General features: G+C 44.4%; 1 protein-coding gene across 1 annotated transcript in view; it reads right to left on the bottom strand.

Moving 5' to 3' along the window:
- PSMA3 (proteasome 20S subunit alpha 3) overlaps positions 1–21,443 on the bottom strand; it is a 221,780-nt gene that overhangs the window by 15,849 nt on the left and 184,488 nt on the right. Inside the window, exon 10 of the mRNA XM_086937983.1 lies at positions 3,313–3,377. Coding sequence (XP_086794109.1) covers positions 3,313–3,377 — 65 coding nt within the window. The remainder of the gene's footprint in view (positions 1–3,312; positions 3,378–21,443) is intronic.

Raw genomic sequence — 21,443 nt, 5'->3', positions numbered from 1 at the left:
AAAAACATAAATCATTGATCTCATATGGACAATACTGAAGTGGCTTTCAGATGGACATGTATGCAAGTCTACTCGCAAATTATAGAAGTCATCAAGCCAGGCATGTCCACTGGGGTTTGAAAAAATGACTTCATGCACCTTTTTACCAAACACATTAATGTTATCATGAATATTAAAGGAATCTGTTGGTTTGACTTTCAGCCTCTCACACAGGCAAAACAATGGCACACCTTATTTTTCAACATCAAAATATAGGAAGCATTATCGGTACTAATCACTGGATTGGGTTCAAGTGCCAAGTCAAAGTCAACAGCCTCCTGGAAGAAACAACCACCATAGCTTCAGAAGGAGTGTTGTAAGTCTTAGTCCATCGGGGCAGGGCTTTTAAAGTTCAGGAACGTAAAATACAGGGGAGGATTTATTTGCAACCCACTTAAATAGAAAGTTGATTCTTGAGGTTCAGAATATCTCAAATCCAAAATATAAATCTAGTGCCATCTCATTTCCCTAATGCCCAGACCATTTTATGGCACTGTGGCTAATTAACCCACTATGCTTTGGTCAGGGCTTTGACAATCAGTATGGTGAAAAAAACAACATATCTCTAGCACAGCATCCAAGTGGTAATGTTTGCAGAGTATGTGGAACACTTCCACATGGCATTTGAGATGTTTATGAGAGGATATCAAAAGAATGCCATAGTGATAGACTTTAACATTCTCATCCCTTTATAAGATAAATGAGAGACACCAGGTGATTTAATATGCACTTGAAAATAATTTTATTAGGTAACCTTTCTATGGACTTCAACAAACCCCTTATGAGCGGGACTAAATTTCTACTGTCAGTTTGCAACACACACTGTGCAATCATACAGCTCAGTCTTAAATTTGCGAAACATTTCAATACATCAATCGCTTGAGTGAGTATTGAGAATACATTATACAAGTGTGATTACATTTTTCAAGGTTTGCTATAAAGTTAATTCACCTGAAGATTCTTGCTTGGAAGCCATGCCTCAACTGAACCATGACCTACGGTGTTGCCATGCCACTATCAATGCAACAGTTGCATCTAAGAAGTTCTGCTAATCCTCAAGTGTACGGTTATGTTTTTCTCTGTCTATACAAAGTGAATTGATTAATCAACAAAAAAACCTGAATCTAACCCATTAATAAAACTGACCTTCCACTGAACAGAAAGAATAAAGGGCTTATCAGCCTGAAGAACTTGAATTGGACCAATTCCTCAAAGTAAAGCAGTGGCAAAACTGCCAAACAAGACTAAAATTATGTTTAAATTTCTCTGCGGGTGAATATTTTGCAAATATCTACTATAGTGAGTGTTTGATGCAGGACATTTTGTATCTCAATTATAAAATGATATACTGAAATTCTCTGGAGGAAGCAATGCGTATCCCCTAAACTGGCCCTTAACTCTCCGGGATATGGATTATAGTGGGTTTCAAACAAAATCATGAAGTATATTATCCACTTCTCATACATCGGTGGCGGGATATCAAGGAGGTTGGTTCAACTGGAATCAGACCAGATTGACCTATATTGGGACGCCATCATCTTCTTGGGAGTGTTCTAGAGGGTACTGTCGCCTGATTTGTTATAGCTCAAGTTTGGTTATTTTTTTCCAAAAGGATTTCTTTTTCCCAAAGGATATAGATAGGCTATTGCAGTTCCTTTTCATTCCATGTTAGCCTATAGTTATGTCATTAGCTGATTTTATAATGACAGTGGTACTCTCACATTCACAACTGTGATTATTCAAACACGTGTATCTATGAACGATCCAATACTGGATAGCTTATGGAAGTATAGCATTGGTCGGAAGAAAACTGCGAGGACAAATACATTGTTGCAGTGACCCATTCTAAATGATTGTACCTCATCAGCCAAGTCCAAGAAATTGGAGTATAAAAGTGTGTGTGTGTATGGGCGGGTTTACATCAAGTAATAATCACAAACTGTTTTAGGGTGATCCCTCAGGCTCTAAATTAACCTGAGCTCATCTCCCTGGTAGCTGTGGCAGTGTCATCTTAGGGCAATATGTTATGTATTTATGCAGTACCAAAACAGCAATTAAATCGAAATGACACCAAAATGACAATCCAATAAAAGGAACCGGAAATATTAATTTCCAAAGTTTTAAGTTGGAACAGCACCAAAAAGCACAAGGTGACAATGATAATCAATTTTCGTGGCAGTAGCTTTTGGGCCTTTTCAACTTTCAGGACATGTGGAACAGCAAACTTTGATATTCCTTTCTCTTAAATACCATCGATTTTACCTTACGGACAATAATGCCTACTTAGGTGTGACATAATATTTAAAAGGAAGGTTTTGATTGGTAAAAAATGGTTTATTTTGACAGTTTGAATTGGCAGTTTACAACTGCACAGGCAGGCTACACTGGTACACCTGGAGACAAGTCTGCTAGGTCACTGTAGTTTGTGGCACCATGGGTGTTGCAGTTCACTAGTGACATTTAATTTACAGGCTCTGGGTACACTTTGTACCATATTCCAGGGACCAATAGGCAAGTTTAGTTTGCTAGTCAGGTGTATACCAATGTCATTATGCTAAAAGGAGGAATAACAAGCACTTTACTTCTGGTTAGCAGGAATAAAGTGTGCAGAGTTCTAAGGCCAACACAAATAGGGTTTGGAAAAAAATCCATGACCTGCAGAACTGGCACATATGTAACACCAAGGTTTTCTAGAAATGTCAGAGACTAGTAAAGATTATGAAATCTTTCACTGATCCAGATGCTTGAGAAGCTCCGTCCAAAGTTTGGACTACTTAAGGTATCTCTTTATGTTTGATAGCCCACTCATGGTAAATAAACATTCCACATGCAGTGGAGTACAAAAGAGCAGATGCTTGATGGTCAATACTTCCTTGATCTTCAGGGCAATTTGTACGAGAAATGATTGTCAGAACTTTTTTCAGAAGTGCCCCGTCCCTTTCTCTGGTTTAATGGACAGGCATTGGCATTTCTCAAGGGCCACTGAGGGTATATGAGCCAAGCCATGCTAAGCATTAGAAAACCATCTTGTCAGCAAAACTACATTTTGCTTCGAGAATGGACAGAGACCATGTGATTATTGACACCAGCACACAATGCACCAAGCTTTTAGGATAAATTATATAATCAAACAAAGTGATTTAATAAACACAGCAAAAATCTCTGGAATATCAATAGGTCAGCATAGCATTTAACTAGGCTTTGGACTAAAGATTGTACATATATTTTAACACCTTTATATTCAAGCAATGCAAAACACACAAATGTGTTTACCTTTGCATATTTCTCAGCTTCTTCTCGGATGTCCTTTGGAACAACTTCATGCTTGCCTTTGGTTACTGTGAACAAAAAATAATGTAGCACTGTAATAAAGCTCTAAGGCCACTCACATGTCCAACGGCAAATGAAAGCGGCAATAGGGAGATTTATAAGGAAAGGAATGCTCTATAAACTGCCAAACCCATCAAACCACTAGGGAGTGGGTACTCATTTCCCATGAAAATGTTACACATCTAAATGTTGATGCCAATTGTCCAGTTCCTCTTAGGTTTAGAAGGCTTTGCAGTTTCCTTTACTGAGGAAATCTAAAACCGTAGTGCAGGCAGCAATAGAAACACTTTCAACCTGAAATTGTGCTAAGATTAATGCCAATCCATGCCCTAGAGAGCCTCCCCACTACCTAAAGATGCAAACGAAGTTCCCATTACCTCAGTTGGGTTGGATAATACTGTTCAAGCAAAGGTAACAGTGTTATGACCTTAATGGCCGTCATCATCACAAAAGATATAAACACAGATTTGTTTGGACATAGCATTGTGCTACATTGTAGCTAGAAAAGACAAACGTGTCCCTAACATCCATGGTAATGTATGACTTCAAATTCATATTACGATGAAATGAGGTGGGTTTTTTGTCTTAAGTTGATGCAAGGCTTTTTCTTTTGGTTCCTTAGCGGTGGCTGTGCAGTATGTATGCTACGTCAATACTGTCATTTCTTACTAGTGCCTCTGGCCTCTACATTGGACAACCATGTCATTCGAGTCCCCATGATCTTGCAAAGCAAGCATTTGAGGGTTACTCATGGTGGTAGGAGTCAAAAAGTTAAATAGACCATGAAGATACAGTAAATGCACACAAAAATGTCTGGGCAGTGCTTTCATATCAAAGAAAATTAGAGCTTCAAGAGTGAAAAAAAAGTACTGAAGTTATATGTACAACACACGCTTTTATGCACTAGTAATTCAGTTTAAAATATAATTGTGCCCAGTAACCAATGTTATCAAATTAGCAACCAGTTAGTGCCATGGAAGTCTTAAAGACTACTTTATGTAGAAAGGTATGTGTATATATATGTATATATATATATATATATATATATATATATATATATATATATATATATATTCATATATATATACATATATATATATATATATATATATATATATATATATTCAAACAAAGTTTGCCCTGCTGCTTGAAGACGCCACTCCAGAATGGAAAGTTCAACAGAACTCTTTATTTAAAAACCGGCTTTTGCATCCAAATTGATTCTGTCCCTAACGCGTTTCAGAGCTCCTGCTCTTTCATCTGAGGGAAACCCAGCAGTCCAAAGTTTCTGCACGTTGCATTTCTGCTGATTTGCATGTTCTTTAATTGGCCCCCCAAGGAGCCTCCCACTTCAATTACGTGCCTCTTGGGATTTGTGGATTATATATATATAAAATGCTACTTACCAGTATGCATCTGTTCTTGGCATGTAGAGCTGCAGAGTTACACACTATGCATAGATGGCCACCTATTGTTGGGCCCGGATGTTTGCAGTTTGTTTTGTTGTAGAAAAGTATTTGGGAGTCACGGGATAGGGGACTCCTCCTTAGGATGATAATGCGCATGGGCATCGGCTCCATCCCAAGATTGTTTTTCGCCATTAGGGAAGTGATGGAGCTGTACAAGAGGTAGTGATGTCCATGTGATTTGTATCTAATTAAGATAACACAGGAACAGATAAAGGCAGCCGGGGAGGCGGGTGTAACTCTGCAGCTCTACATGCCAAGAACAGATGCATACTGGTAAGTAGCATTTTCCGTTCGAGGCATATGAGCTGCAGATTACACACTATGAATAGATTGTATAGCAGTACCCACACCTAGCGGTGACTACCAGTATCTGTTGCAGTTGTTTGAAACAGTGTTTTTAGTACAGCCTGGCCCACAGTGGCTTGTTGTTTAGTTTGCACATTTACACAATAATGCTTTTGTGAATGTGTGCGCTGTAAGCCATGTAGCTGCTCTGCATATGTCATCTAAGGGGATGTTCCCTAAAAATTCCATTGAAGACCCTATCTTTCTTGTTGAGTGGGCTTTTGGAGGAATTGTTAACGCGAGTTTTGCTTTTTGGTAACAAATTTGTATGCATTTAACAATCCATCTGGCGATCCCGGATTTTGATATAGGGTAGCCTTTATGTGGCAGTGAAAAAGACACAAAAAGTTGTTTTGTTTTACGAAACAATTGTGTCCTTTCGATATAGTACAGCAGTGCTCTTTTGATGTCTAAGGTGTGTAGAGCTCTTTCTGCGACTGTTTGAGGCTGCAAGAAGAATACGGGCAGCTCAAGAGATGGAATGGTGAAATGACTTTAGGAAGGAATTTAGGATTAGTACGAAGAACCACTTTGTTATGATGCATTTGCAAAAAGGGTTCTTGAATGGTAAATGCTTGTAGTTCACTAACCCTTCTAAGAGAAGTAATTGCTACCAGGAAAGCTACTTTCCAAGTTAGAAATTGCAATTCACATTTATGTAATGGTTCAAAGGGAGGACCCATTAACCTTGTAGGAACAATGTTCAGGTTCCACACTGGTGCTGTCCTGGGAGGAATTATTCTTTTGAGTCCTTCCATGAAAGCTTTAATAGCTGGTACTCTAAAAAGAGATAGATGTTGTCTATTTTGTAAGTATGCTGCAATAACAGCAAAGTATAGCCTGATAGACGTATAGGCTAGGTTACACTTTTGCAGGTGTAATAGGTATCCTATGATGTGTTGGATAGACACGTCTAGGGGATCTATTTGGTTGTTTTGGCAGTATATGACAAAGCGTTTCCATTTAGCAGCATAACATGCTCTGGTAGTGGGACGTCTAGCTTCTTTAATGATGTTCATGCATTCTGGAGGAAGGTTGAGGTAACCAAACTCTATAACCTCAGGAGCCAGATCGCTAGGTTGAGCTGAGCTGGGTCCTGGTGTCTGATCTCTCCATGGTTCTGTGTTAATAGGCGTGGAGATAGATTTAATCTTTGATGTGGTACTACAAACATTTGCAGCAGCGTGGTGTACCACGGTTGTCTGGCCCAAGTTGGAGCGACTAGAATGAGCGTCAGGGAATGTTGTTGTTGTTTGCGCACCACTAACGGAATTAGTGGGAGAGGAGGAAAAGCGTACGCAAATAGTTTTGACCAGTTCATCCATATTGCATTGCCTTTAGACAATGGGTGTGGGTATCTGGCGGCAAAGTTTGGGCATTTTGCGTTTGTGGGTGGCCAAGAGATCTGAAGTTGTCCCCACATTTGGAAGAACGGATAAAGAACTTGCGGGTGAAGTTCCCACTCGTTTATCTGCTGTGTTTGTCGACTTCGCAGGTCTGCGATAGTGTTTTGTACTCCTGGGACGTGTTGGGCTAAGAGGAAGATCTTTAGCGGTATAGCCCATCTCCATATCTGCTGTGCTAACTGAGAGAGCTGCAGAGAGTGTGTGCCCCCCCCCCCCCCCATGTTTGTTTATGTAGTACATAGCTGTCATATTGTCTGTGCGGACTAAGACAGCCTTGCCCGACACTTGAGTTTCAAATGCTTTTAGAGCTAGAAACACAGCTAGCAACTCCAAATGATTGTTGTGGAGTAATTTTTGCTGCGGTGTCCACCTGCCTTGCATGGTTTGATGCAGTAGATGGGCTCCCAAGCCGGAGAGCGATGCGTCCGCTGTTATGACTATTTGAGGAACTGGCTCTAGAAACGGTCGTCCTTTGGAAAGGTTTTTGGTGTTCCACCATTGCAGAGAACGATGAGTCCGACCGTCTACCAACACTAGGTCTGTTAATTGACCTTGAGCCCGGTTCCATTGGCGTGCTAGGCACTCTTGAAGTGGATGCATTTGCAATCTTGCGTGAGGTACTACAGATTTGCAAGATGCCATCATTCCTATGATCTGCATGAACACTCGAGCTGGTAGTGAGTGTTGTGGTTTGATTTTTGTTAGGAGAGTTTGTATACTTGTTATCCTGGCTGGAGAGGGATAAGCTAGTGTTAGTTGGGTGTTTAGTGTAGCGCCGAGATACTGTTGTATGTGCAAGGGTTGCAGATGCGATTTGACGTGATTTACCGTGAATCCCAAATTGTGAAGCTGTTGAATAGTAGCCTGAGTGTTTTGCACACACTGTCTGTATGAGCTGGCTTTTATGATCCAGTCGTCCAGATATGGGAAGATGTGAATGTGCTGTCTTCTTAGGTGTGCTGCTGCTACTACTGCTAGGCATTTGGTAAACACCCGTGGCGCTGTTGTGAGCCCGAATGGGAGCACTTTGAACTGGTAGTGTTGTCCGTCTAGCACAAATGTGAGATATTTTCTGTGTGCTGCGTGGATGGGAATATGGAAGTAGGCGTCCTTGAGATCTAGAGTGACAAGGAAGTCGTTTAATACCAGTAATGGGAGGACCTGTTGTAGTGTGACCATATGAAAATGATCCGACTATGTAAATGTTTAAAGGTCTGAGGTCTAGGATGGGTCTTAGAGATCCGTCCTTCTTTGGTATTAGGAAATATAGGGAATATACTCCATTGTTTTTCTGATGCTCTGGAACTATTTCTATTGCATTTTTCTGCAGGAGGGATATTACCTCCTGTCTGAGCAATGTTAAACGTTCCTGTGTCATTGGACGCTGCTTGGGTGGTATGTTTGGGGGTGGGGGGTATAGATGTTAGTTCCAGACAATAACCTGATTGAATTATTTGAAGCACCCACCTGTCTGATTTGATGTTTTCCCAGGCTGGCAGGTACTGTTGGAGTCTTCCCCCGACAGGAGTGGAATGGGGCGGGGGAAGGGAGTCATTGGGCAGGGGTAGAGGCAGAGCGTGAGTTGTTATTTTTGCCTCTGCCGGTTTCTTGGCAATGTCTTTCACCAGGGAGGCAGCCGTCTTTTTCGGCTCTGAAGCTTTTTTCGGTTCCGAGTGTTTTTCCGGTTCCGGTATGGTTTTTGGATCCGACGACTTTTTCGGATCCGATGATTTATTCGGTTCCGGTGGTGTTTTGGAACCCAAAGCGGGTGTGCTTGGTTCCGGCCTGGGTTTCAGTGCCGAAGGAGTAGTAGTGTGCTTCGGTGCCGATGGTTTGGATGTCGGGCCGTTGTCTTTTTCGCTGCCGGTATGTGTGCGCCGGCACCGTGTGAAGGTCGAATTGAGCTCGAGTCGTCTGAAGGCTTGGTTAGCTTCTTAGCCAGGCCCGAAGGTGGGGCAGTAGAAGCAGTTTGACGGTGTGCACCCGAGCTGGAGGGCGAGGGTGGGACCGGGGCCTTCTGTGTCGAGGAGGGGTCGGAGTCGACTGTCTTACTTATGACCCCTGCGCTCGAGTGATGTCCTCGACTTCGGAATCTTCTGCTTCGGAGCTGCTGTCGACATCGTGCTGTTCTGGGACGCTGACGCCTTCCTCGAAGATGTTGTCCGGAATCGGAGCTGAAGATCTTTGAGCCATTGGTCTCCTCGCTCTTCGGTCCCGGATAGTCTTTTTGGAGAGGAAAGAGGCACAAGCTGAGCAGTCTTTCGCCTCGTGCTCCGGAGAGAGACAGAGGTTACACCTCATGAAGGTCGGTGTGGGGAAACTTCGACCCACATTTAGGACACTTTTTAAATGGCGTCCTTCCCATGAGCTGGAGTCGAGGCCTAGGTAGGCCTGAAGGCAGTCGACGACGACCGGAATCGAGATCCCCAATGTTTGAAGAATAGCATCGACTGGAAATCGTTCGAAACTAAGTTTTGTAGTTTGGTGAGAATTGCGCGCCGAAGGAAATCGGTTCCAACACGGAGCGCTGGAAACACATCCGAGCCCGGTGGCGGAAAAAACAATCTGGAGATGGAGCCGATGCCCATGCGCAGTATCATCCTAAGGAGGAGTCACCTATCCTGTGACTCCCAAAGACTTTTCTACAACAAAACAAACTGCAAACATCCGGGCCCAACACTAGGTGGCCATCTATGCATAGTGTGTAATCTGCAGCTCATATGCCTCGAACATATATTTCCCAAGGTGCCCTGTTGCAAGGATGCACTCCACAGCAGGTGAGTCACAAACCCTTTATTTGCACAAGACGACAACATTTCACCTGATTGTTTAAACCTCCTGCCGACGAGTTTAGAAGCTTTGTGCTTCTTTTTCATCCTTGTAACAGGGCACCTTGGGAAATATTTAAATCGCAGCAGTTCTGGCCGCGGAGGATTGCACCACCTAAAGAAAGGAGTATGGGTCCTTGGGACATGGAACGGATCCTAGTCTAGCGGCACAGCAGGGGCAAGATTTGTGAAGGCGATATGTTCACTCCGAGGCCCGCTGGAGGGCTGTGAATGAATTTGGACCTTAATTTGTTGTGAAAATATGCGGAGCCCACTGGAGGGTAAAAAATGCTTTAAACCACATGTCCCAAAGTGCATCAGGAGAAAAGGCACACCGGAGGCCTGTAAGTTAATCAGCACGAGGGCCAGCTCAGAAAGACTGCATGTTCACAGAGGCCTATGAAAAAGAAGCACGAAGCTTCGAAACACGTCGGCAGGAGGTTTAAACAATCGGGTGAAATTTCATCTTCTTGTGCAAATAAAGGGTTTGTGAATCACCTGCTGTGGAGTGCATCCTTGCAACAGGGCACCTTGGGATGGATGGATGGATGGATGGATGGATGGATGGATGGATGGATGGAGATATATATATATATACCTTACCATTGTACAGGGGCTTGCTTTACCAATCCCAAGGTTCTCCATTTGTGGTAGATTTAGGCTCATCAGAGAGGTGTGTTAGACACTTGCTGCACATGCAGTCAATAAATTAGACACACTCAATAAGGAAATCCGACAATTTATAAAAGTAACAGCTATTTTTATATGAATTTAGATACCAAGATCTTCTAGATCTGTTAAGTAATTTTTGAATTAGCAATTTTCAGAAACAGAAAATACAACTGTCAAATTTGAGGTATGAGCCTCGAACGTGGTAATGTTAGCCTATGGGAGAAACATATACTGCATAGGGTCACTTTCACATGACTTACTGGACTGTTCTTCTTTACTTAAGGTAAGTATGGACCACGGTCCAAGAAAGCGCCAAGAGTTCAGGTTTACCTGCCCTAGGGTGTCCAGGTGCAGAGGTGCTTTCAGTGGTGGTAGCCTCGAACGCTACATGTTGAAGTTAATGAGGAACAGTACCTGCTAAGAAAGGCTGCAAGGGGTACTGGGGACCAGTGTGGCAAAAATCAAAGGCAGGTTCGGCTCTTTAAGGTCTCAGGACCCCAGAGACGTCATAGGTTTTAATGGACTCTGGCTGGGGGGCTCTGGTGCATAGGCATTTTGTCCGGCAGGTCGGCAAGTTTGAGACTCTCTCAGTTCTTGGTGCTCCTGCAGAAGAGGATGAAGAAACCCAGCAAGATGACTTCTGGTGTGGATCTGGCCTCTGTTGGAGTCCCTCGAAGTGCAGGTTGATCATGGTGGCGGTGGTGTTTAGACTGAACACAAACAAGCAATGGTGCTTGAACCGGCTCTGGTATCCCCAGGTATTGGTGCAGGGAACCTCCGGTGTCAGTCAGCGTCTCAAAGACGGAATGGGTCAACAGGGCTGACCTCCTCGACACTCCGTGACCTCCTCTGGGGATGCTGCTGTTGTGTCAGTGGACCAGGTGGTCAGCAGATTGATAAACTGGACTGTGTGGTCAGTGGCTGCAGGGTAGTGGCACCTCCACTTCAAGGGGGATGCTGGCTGGTTGGCGAAATGGTGGCAGCCCTCCAATGCTTTTGGAGGAAGTACAGCTGCAGGACGAGTCAAGTCTTTGCAATTGTCGAGACAGGAGCAGGCAGGGTTTGGCACCAAGTACACAGCTAGTCCACAGATCTAGAGTTGAGCATTTTTTTTGCCAAATCGGAGTTCCTGGTGTCAGTGGGCCACCTAAATATTAGAGGCTTAAGAGGAGTGAAGGGTAGTACCCAATGGCTACTTACCTTTGGGGTCACTACACCTCTTATATGACTTCCTGCGGGGATAGGAAATAAACTACCTTGACCATATGAGCATTCCTGTTACTGGAGAAACTCAGGGCATCTCTTTGATGGCATGCCTTTTTCTCAGGAAACTGATGCTGCTCAACATAGTTAATATTAGGTGGCAAACGTCAAAACCAATATGGATAATAGTGATTTTGCGAAAATGCTCCCAATAGTAACAAAATAAGCTTGTGTGTTTTCTCGCTATACTTGCCATTAATTGTGAGCTGTTTCCCAGAGAATAAGCCCTAATCTCCTCCACCCTACCTCGTCATCTTTTCTTGTAAATTCCCACTACTAGGAATACAGAAATGTACATGCTATCTTGTTCCCACCACACCTTTAACTATCACCCAGCAGTTTTACATTCTCAGATCATAGCGAGCCCCTTCCTTCAGGCCTTGCTGGTTGTTTATGTTGACCGTACTTTAAAGGGCAACCCACCAGCAATGCCTCCTCTCCTAACCCCTATAATGTGCATTGAGACCTGCTCTCTAGTGCACAGTTGATATGCTTCTATATTTTGAGCAGCTCCTGGATATTAACACAATGCACTGAATTCATGTCCATCTATGTGAAAGAAGACTGGGATGTGTTCATAATCATAAAGGGATGAGTATGTTGCGGATGAGGATGTATGAAGTGTATGGGTACTGTTGATTTTAAAAGAGGTCTGCCACCTGCCCCCTAGTCATAAAGCCACAGAAAGGCTGGAGGATGATGGTTAAGGAGCTGTACCCTACGTCAACAACATTTCCAAAGCCAAGTCCTTTTCAGCCCAAGGGCACTGGGACCTCACTGGAGCAACCATTCAGGCAACCTAGTGAAGACTATTGGGCCCTGGAAGACCATTAAAGATCACTAAAGACGGGGTGTTGGAACAGAGTCTGCACCACCCTGCGAAGGGCATCTCTGCGCTTCACAGTTCAGGTAGCTAAGATACAAATGTAGGGCACGAGCAAGCGTTACAAAAAGGTTCAAGGTGTGAGAATGTTGCGATTTAAAGCGATTAACAATTGAGATTGGACGGATCTAATAATGGGAGAAGAGCAGACAATGAAACATTACCAATATGATCATAGACTGCCAACACAATCAATCCCCGTAAAAGACAACGATCAGGTAATGAGAGAAGAACATTCCATAAATACCATACAAAGATGTGCAATGGCCTGTTAACACTTATTCCCAGGAGTACAACAGTGTTATAAAAGTCAAAGCATTAGAGAGGAGGGCAGTATTGAAGCAGCTGAGCCACGGTCTTTAGAGCAGGAACTTCAGCATTTGAATTATTTTCACCTGTTTTTTTAAAGCAGCGGAGGATGGACTTCCGGACGAAGGGAGTTCTAAATCTTTGAGAGAAGCTCATGTTACTAGTTCTCTTTTTGTGGAAGAACTGTGGTTTCAGGAGCAGGGAGTTTGCACTTCGAGACGGCCGCCCGCTCCCTGATAATTCCAATTTGTGAGCCAGATAGATGGGGCTTCGAGGTGCAGGGCTTTGTAAGTCATGCAAGCGATCTTTAGTTGTATTCTAGCTTCGTAAGGTAGCCAGTTTAGGGATTTTAAGGCTGGGGATATGTGATCATTTCTTTTTGTACCAGTAATAAATCTGGCTGCGGCATTAATTTATTTATTTATTTATTCAAAGTTTTATATAGCGCGAACAAGATCCTTACAGATATCAGAGCGCTTCACAATGACAGGGTAGGGGCAGTAGGAATGAACAGAGGTAATGGGAGAAATGTAGTAGTCACTAACATGAAAGGATAATAATAAAATACATAAAACATATCAATATAAAGTCAGGTGAACAGGTAATAAAACGGCACAAGTCATTGATCCCAATTACAGAGGTGTTCCGGTACACCTTGGGTGTGTGGCAGGCTTATACCAGTGTTTTAGTATAGAGAGCGCACTGAGTGAGGGCATCGGGAGGGTGAATCAGTGACCCAATGTGTCTCATATATTGGTCGGTAGGAAGAAAGTAGCGTAGTAGTGTCACCATCAAGTAGAGGTATAGTGCCAAAGGACAAGGTGAGCATTGATACAAGGCAATGTAGAGTCTCTGATCCACCACCTATAAGGTTCAGGAGATCTTGGCCAGAAGGATGGTTTTCACCTCTTTCTTGAAGAGTGCAGCGGAGGAGATACGCCTAGTTTCAGGCGGGATATGCAAACACAACAGGTGATGGACCGAATGTGGATCAATGTCACACTCACCCCAGTCCAAAGATCTGGGCCCAAATCCATCGTTTTTTTGCACTCCACACCACCCTGGGTTAGACAATGGCGAAATGCAAATCAGCTCTGAACCTGTGCCCCATGGGAACAGTCCAGTCCGAACTACAAAAGCCATGTCCTTCCCAGAACGGAATCAAGCATCCGAGGACCGGACCGGACCTAGTTTCAGGCGGGAGCGCATTCCAGATCCTGGGTGCCATTCCTGAGAAGGAGCGCTTGTAGGTTTTCTCTTTCCTGAATCTACGGGGTTTCAGGAGTAGATTTTTTGAGCTTCTATTGGACCTCGAACCTCCTGATATGGACAATTTTTGAGCGAGGTAGTTGGGTGCATTGTGGTGCATGGCCGCGTGTGTCATAACTGCAATTTTTAGTTGTATTCTGGCTTCAAAAGGCAGCCATTTTAGGGACTTTAAATCTGGGGAAATATGCGAATGTTTTCTTGAGCCAGTAATGAGTCTTGCGGCAGCGTTCAGGGAGGCTCTTAAGGGTGCTGTTGTGGATAGCGGGAGTCCGCTGAGGGTCACAATTCCGTAGTCGATTCGAGGGATGACTAACGCTTGTACAGCAGTTTGGAAGTCTTCAGTCGGGAGGAAGGGTTTGATTTTCCTCAGTGTGTTGATTTGGAAATTAGCTGCTTTTGTGGCTTTGCTGATGTGTTGCTGCATGTTGAGCTTGGCGTCCAGTGTGATGCCTAGGGATTTCGCTGAGTCCACGATGGTGGGTTGGACATTGAGTGCTGTTAGGTTGTTGAGCCATGTTTGGGTGGTGGAAATTTTCGCCGGGGGTGAGATGAGAAGGAACTCAGTTTTCAGAGCATTTAGTTTGAGGTGATTATCGGCTAGCCAAGATTGAGTGTTAATAAGCGTGGAATTCAGATGTTTGATATCTTCCGGAGATTGAAGCTTTAGGTACAGTTGTGTGTCGTCGGCGTACATATGGAATTGGACATTAGAAGCTTGGAGCAAGGTGGCGAGCGGTTCCATGACTAGGTTGAACAAAGTGGGGGAGAGGGAGGATCCTTGTGGAACACCTAGATCTGCAGGCACAGGTGAAGATAGCACATTATCGATCTTGAACTTCTGAGACCGGTTGTGTAGGAAGGACGAAAACCATTTGAGAACCGTTCCCGATAGACCCATTCTAGTGCTTAGCAGCTCCAGCAGGTTCTCATGTTTGACCGTGTCAAATGCTGACGAGAGGTCAAGAAGGATGAGGAGACAGGACTCATTGCGATCAAGAATTTGGAGGGCGTCATCAATTATGTGTGTCATAGCTGTTTCCGTGCTATGTTTCGCTCGGAATCCTGATTGATGAGAATTGAGGAGGTCAAATTGGTCAATGTGTCTTGTTAGTTGGAGTTGGACACATTTCTCCAGCAGTTTGGCCAGGGTGGGGATATTGGTGATGGGTCGGTAATTGTTTAGGTCAGTCGGATCAGCTGTAGGTTTCTTGAGTATAGGTGTGACTTGCCCCACCTTGAGGGAGTCCGGAATGAGGCCTTGTTGCAGGGAGCAGTTGATGATTTTGGTCCAGAGAGGGAGGAGCAAGGGGATGAAGTCTTTTACAGCATTAGCAGGTAGAGGGTCTGTGTGGTGGTTAGAGGGCTTCAAGGTGCAGAGCAGTTTATGTATTGTTTCTTCCGAGTAGGTATCGAAGTACTGCCAGGAAGCCATGTTTTTAGGTTGAGTGTTAGCCATTCTTGTGTGGTTGGGGAATCGGCTTACATCCATGATGAGGTCATTTCTTATGTTGTCAGTCTTTAGCTTAAAGAAAGCAGAGAAGTCTTCACAGTGTGGGGTGTCGCTTGTTGTGCTACTTGATTGTAGGGGTTGTGCCTTTGTTTGGGTTTTGATTAGTTCGAAGAGTTTTCTTGGCCTGTTTTTTGCTTGGTCCAATTGGCGGCTGAAGAAGTCCAATTTTGTTCGCTTTATTTTCCTGAAGTAGGCATTTCTCTTGTTTTTGAGCCTTTTGAGGTGCAGTGCTGAGGGGTCCGCTCTCCAGGTGCGCTCTGCCATTCGCATCGAACGCCTGTCGTCATTGAGTCTGTCGTCATACCAGGGGTTAGAAGTTTTGGTGGAGACTCTCTTCAGTTGCAGTGGGGCGACTTCATTGACTAATGTATTCATAGATTCAAGGTAGTGGTCAGTCAGTGATTGAACATCCGAGGCACCTGAAGGGGGAAGGAGGAGATTGCCGATGTGGGGAGGCAGAGTAGAGGCGTTGAGATTCTTCATGTCCCTTTTCCATGTTTTGGATTGGATTGGTTGAGTCGGGTTAGGTTTAACTTTTTCATTGATAAAGAATGTGATAATGTGGTGATCTGACCAGTCGCAGGGTAGAATCGTCTCCAGTTGTGTAGAATTCTCTTTGGCAATGATGAGATCAAGTATCGCGCCTTTGTCGTGTGTTGGTCTATCACATATTTGGGTGAGGTCAAGTGCATTAAGGAAAGTTTTGAGACTATTTACCACTGTGTCTTTCTGGTCGTTCCAGTGGAGATTGAAGTCACCCAGGTAGACTTGGGTGGTCTGCCGACCGGCATTGGAAGTGATCATGTCCATGAGTTGTTGGGTGAATATGAGATTGTCACCAGGCGGGTGATAGATGAGATGTAGAGCACAAACTTGTTTGCCCTCGCTGGTAATGTCGAGGCAGAGGAGTTCACAGGAGGAGAGGGAGGGGGAGGTGACTTTAGTAACGAAGAGGTTGCTTTTAAAAATGCATGCAATTCCCCCGCCCGTCTTGTCTGAAGACCTGTCTAACCTAATGATGTGATAGTTGGGGGGGGGACTAGTATGTCCATAATCGGGGTAGAGGCTTCAGTGAGCCAAGTTTCTGTTAGAATGGCTAGGTCCAGATCCCTAGCTGAGACGAGTTCTGCGATGTCGGAGGAGTGTCTCTGGGCCGATCTGCAATTGAGTAGGATGCATTTGAGTTTGGGAGAGAGAGGGGTGGTCGAGCTTTCTAGAGTGAGGGGAACTTTTCTGAGGTTGTTAGGGACGGAACCTCTGTTGTTGAGTGTTGGGAGCCTCAGAGGGTTTGTAAGAATTGTGGGTATGGGGATGTGTGTGCTGGGTATGTGTTTTACCGGACCCGAGCCATAAGAGCGTAGTAGTGAGCATAGGTCGCGGTCCGACAGTGGGTTGAGGACACGGCGGGGGCGGTGGGAGTTGTTGCGAACGGGGATAGTTGGCCAGCGCGGATGTCGTTGGAGGCGAGGGTATGTAGGGCGGGTGCGTCCTTTGTAGGGTAGAGGGATGATGGGAGGAGGGCTGGGCTGTGATGAGAGCAGGTCTTTGATTGCGCGGACATCTTTTTTGATTTGTAGAATATCCTCTTTGACTTGTTGGAGGGTGGGTAAAGTCTGGTCAGGGGGAGCATTGGGGATGGCGAAGGTGGTGGGAGCCATTGGTGAGAGGTTGTGTAGTGAACTGGAAGGCGGGCAGGGAATCGAAGGGGGGGATATAATGGCGTTGTTGGCGGGGGGTGTGAGTGAAGCAGGCGGTGATGGCGGTGGGTGGGAGGCATAGGTAGTGCCGCCAGTGGGAGAGGGAGCCGGTGAGTGGAAGAGTGAGTGAAGGCCGAAGACAGTGGGGGAGACCGGATGGTAGTGAGGGCTGAGAGTAGGAGGTGGGAGAGAGGGGGATGCTAAGGTAGGAGAGGTGGTATGTTCTGTGTGTGTTGTTGGGAGGGTGTGAGTGTCGTGGGTGGGAGTGGGGAGGGGGCTGGGGGGCGAAAGGTATGAGAGGGGGGGTGGATAGGCTTCGAGTGGTGATGTTATCAGATGGTGGCGTGTTGTGGGTGAGAGTTGTTTTGTCAGGTGTGAGTGTGTCGCGGGTGAGGGTGGGGAGGGAGCTGGGGAGGGGGGGGCGTCTGTCGTGGGGGGATGGGGGGGGGGTGGATAAACTCCGAGCGGTGGTGTGTACAGGTGGCGTGTTGCGGGTGTGGGTTGTTATGTCAGGGAGGAGAGGGATAGGGGGGATGTGAGTGGGGGTAAAAGGGATCACGTTAGAGGGGCGGTTAGTATAAGAGGTGGCGGCGTTTGTGTTAGTCACAGCAAGTGGGCCATTTACTGGGGTGCTGGGGGAGTCTGTCCTTGGGGAATGTGGGGTGTTAACAACGGGTGGGCTATTTACTGGGGTGCTGGGGGTAGAGGTGTTGTAGGTGGGGGCTGCAACGTCAGGGTTGATGGTGCTGGTGAAGATCAGGGTGGGGGTCCGCGGATTGGAGAGGTGCTCTTTGAACTTGGGGAACAGGTTGTCTAGTAGTTCCAGGTTCTTGTCCGTGGATTGAATAAGGACAATCCCGTTGTTATAGATAGTAATGGTAGTCCTGCCAGGGAAGAGGTGGGAAGGTGTGATAGAGAGAGTTAGGCCATGAGTTGTTTTCCTGGTGGAGGAGACGGTAAGTAGGGTTAGGAACGCTTTTCTCCATTGGGCTCTGCGTGAGGTGTGGAAGATGATATCGGTATTCAGGGCTCCATTGCCCGGTGAAAAGTAGGTGTCGGCAAAGGGTGTTTCAGGGTGCGACCTCATGAAGTTATGTTTAAAACGTTTAATGGCTTTTTTGGTGAGGGTGGAGGGGTAGTTAATTCTAAAAGTGTGCTTGCAGCTGCGCTCCATTTTAGAGGCTGTAAAGTTGGGTGTAGGAGCTAGGGCGTTACAAGTGACACTAGTGAGCATCCAAAAGGGATATGAGGTAGCGTCCAAGAAAAGATATGAGGTAGCATGTATCTAAATCTAAATCACTGTATCTAAATACAATAATCACTATCAGATTCAGCAGTCGTTGTAAACATGGTCAGAATCAAAATCTAAATACAATAAACACAATCAGACTCAAAATACAACGAAAACAGGAAATAGGAGGTGTTAATTGGTGCAGTCCAAGGAGCGGAGTGGAATGGGTTCACCTTACCGCACAGGATGGAGACAGAAATATGTGAAGGGAGACGACGTAGCATAGGTATAAACACACTAATAGTAATAATACAGGTATGAGGTAGCATAGTAATAGTAATAATAAGAGTATGAGGTAGCAGTCGGTGCAGTACTGGGATAGAGGAAGAAGGGTACAGCTTATAACAGTGGATAGTCTAGAGGTGTAATATTAGTGCTACACTGGAACAAGATACACGTATACAGAGTGAGGAGATATGTAGTTTTTAGAGATATGAGGTAGTTAACAGTGCAATACTATATTGAAAGTGCGAGGGGTGTAATATATATAAAGGAGTATAATATTAATGATATACTAGGTCAGAGTATATATACATAATAGATGTGCAAAGGAAAAGCAGCAGGATTCAGAGAGGCCCCTAGTGAGCAGCCAGAAGTATATGGGGTATCCGTTAGTGCATTAAGTTCATGTGGAGGTATAATACTGCAATAAACGGTAGCTACTCGGTAATTGAGATTAGGAGAGAGGATAGGGTCAGACCACTCCAAAATGGCCACCAAAGTAGAGGCGATAGCTACGGCAGTCCTCTGTTAGTTTCTGTTGCTTTAGGCACAGGGAGGGTGGAGTCAGATTCTAGACTCTGTTTGAGCCAGACCAGATCCTCTCTTGCTGGGAGGGAGTCTTATCTGTAGTATGGTATGTGTGGGGGAAGCCCTAAGTGGGGCTAAGTTTTGTTTGGGGAGACCACAGAGCGTGGAACTACCGTAGTCTTGCTTTGGCAATACTAGAGCTTGAACGGCCCAGTTGAAGTCTTTCTGTGGAAGGAATGGTTTGAGATTCCTTAGTAACCTCATCTGGTACAAACAAAATTTTGAGAAACTATTAACAGCACTCCTATAAACTAATATTGTTGACAATTGGGGCATAAGTTATAAGCCCTCAGTATATCAAGCTCTATTAATCATAGAGTATTCAAAAAGGAACAAATGGCAAAGTTGTATTCAGCAGAAATTGTCGACACAAGGGGTTCCAAAATATAGTCCACTTATTTCGTTTTCTTCAATCTTTATTCTTTCAATTTCCATAAAAACAGATATTTCCAGCAAAACATAGAGATCACCAACACGTGTTTCGTCCTACACAAGGACTTTTTCAAGGCATAAGTAAGGCGACCTGAAATTTATACGCGGCATCAAGTTAGAGCAGAACCGACCGTAGTTTTAGAAATTAAGCTTTGTATCCAAGAATATGTGTAACAGGGTGATAGATGGAACAAATTGCGAAAAAATGGGGAAAGTCTTCCGGTCTATGGCAACTATCACAATAGTCAAAAAGGCAGCCCAGCAGGTCAGCTAGCTATATGTTATTACGATAGATAGGTACACGTCTGTTAAAGTCGGGTTCAGAATACGAACACTCGAAGGCGGGCCAAGGTGGAACAGGAAGTAAAGTTTACAACCATGATAAGTTGAAAAACATAATTACGGCTATCTCATAACTTCACCCAAGTAGTCTCTGTGTCGCGAAACGAAGTGAGTCAAACAGCCTGGCAGACGTGTACCTATCTATCGTAATTGATGCCGCGTATAAATTTCAGGTTGCCTTACTTATGCCTTGAAAAAGTCCTTGTGTAGGACGAAACACGTGTTGGTGATCTCTATGTTTTTCTGGAAATATCTGTTTTTATGGAAATTGAAAGAATAAAGATTGAAGAAAACGAAATAAGTGGACTATATTTTGGAACCCCTTGTGTCGACAATTTCTGCTGAATACAACTTTGCCATTTGTTCCTTTTTGAATACTCTATAATTAATAGAGCTTGATATACTGAGGGCTTATAACTTATGCCCCAATTGTCAACAATATTTGTTAATAGGAGTGCTGTTAATAGTTTCTCAAAATTTTGTTTGTATGTATGTGTCACACTTCTGTGTGCACTAATAGCACTTTTAGGTGGTAGGTGCCCTGAGTTTCTGTAGCACCCTCTTAATAATTACTTTCCTTACAAGAAATAGACTATCTGAGGTGTACCAAATATAGAGACAATAAGATTGTTTTGTAGAGTGTGTGCGGACGTTTCCCTTTGGGAACACTACCACCTGCTTTTTGTGAACCTCATCTGGTGTTCACCACCCTTGGTTGCATTGCTGATATGATTCTGCATGTTCAGGTGCCTGTCTAGAGTGATTCCTAGCGATTTAGCAGACTCAATGTGGGGGGAGCAGTTAAAGGATGAGCAATTATGCATCCAGAGGTCAATCATGGGGGCGTGGTTAGTGAAGCGATGAGAAACAATTCTGTTTTGGAGGTGTTAAGCATGAGGTAGTTTTCAGTGAGCCCACTTTGAGTGTTCATCAGGACACGGTTGAGTGAAATGAAGTCTTCTGGGGAGGAGACTTTCAAATAAAGTTGTGTCATCCGCCTATAAGAAAAAGAATGTTCACGGAGTTCAAGGCATTAGCTAATGGTTCCAAGAATAAATTGAAAAGTAGGGGTGAAAGGGCAGACTCTTGTGGAACCCCCATAGGGAGTGCAGACGGCTGAGATAAGAAATTGATTCACTTTGACTCTGAGATCTGTTGTGGAGGAAGGAAATGAACCATTGCAAAACCAAACCTGATAGTCCAATCCTGTGTTCTAGCGTGAATAGTAGTTTGCTATGGTTTACAATGTCGAAAACAAAAGATAGGTCAAGGAGAATCAGGAGGCAGGATTCATTTTGGTATAGAAACTTTAAAATGTCATCCAAGATGTGAGTGTGCAGATTCTGTGCTGTGGCCTCTACAAATGCCCGATTGAGAAATTCCAACTGTTGCATCAACATCAATGTGAGAACAGAGTTAAGTTTGCACCCATTTTCTAAATGTTTCGGCAGCGAGGCGATGTTGGAAATAGGGCGGAAACTATTCAGATCAGAACTGTCTGCGTCTGTTTTTTTTAGAATAGGGGATACTTGCGCTGCTTTTAGGCAG

Source organism: Lissotriton vulgaris, chromosome 9 (assembly GCF_964263255.1).
Source record: "Lissotriton vulgaris chromosome 9, aLisVul1.2, whole genome shotgun sequence".
NCBI lineage: Eukaryota > Metazoa > Chordata > Amphibia > Caudata > Salamandridae > Lissotriton > Lissotriton vulgaris.
This window is presented reverse-complemented; position numbering and strand designations above follow the sequence as displayed.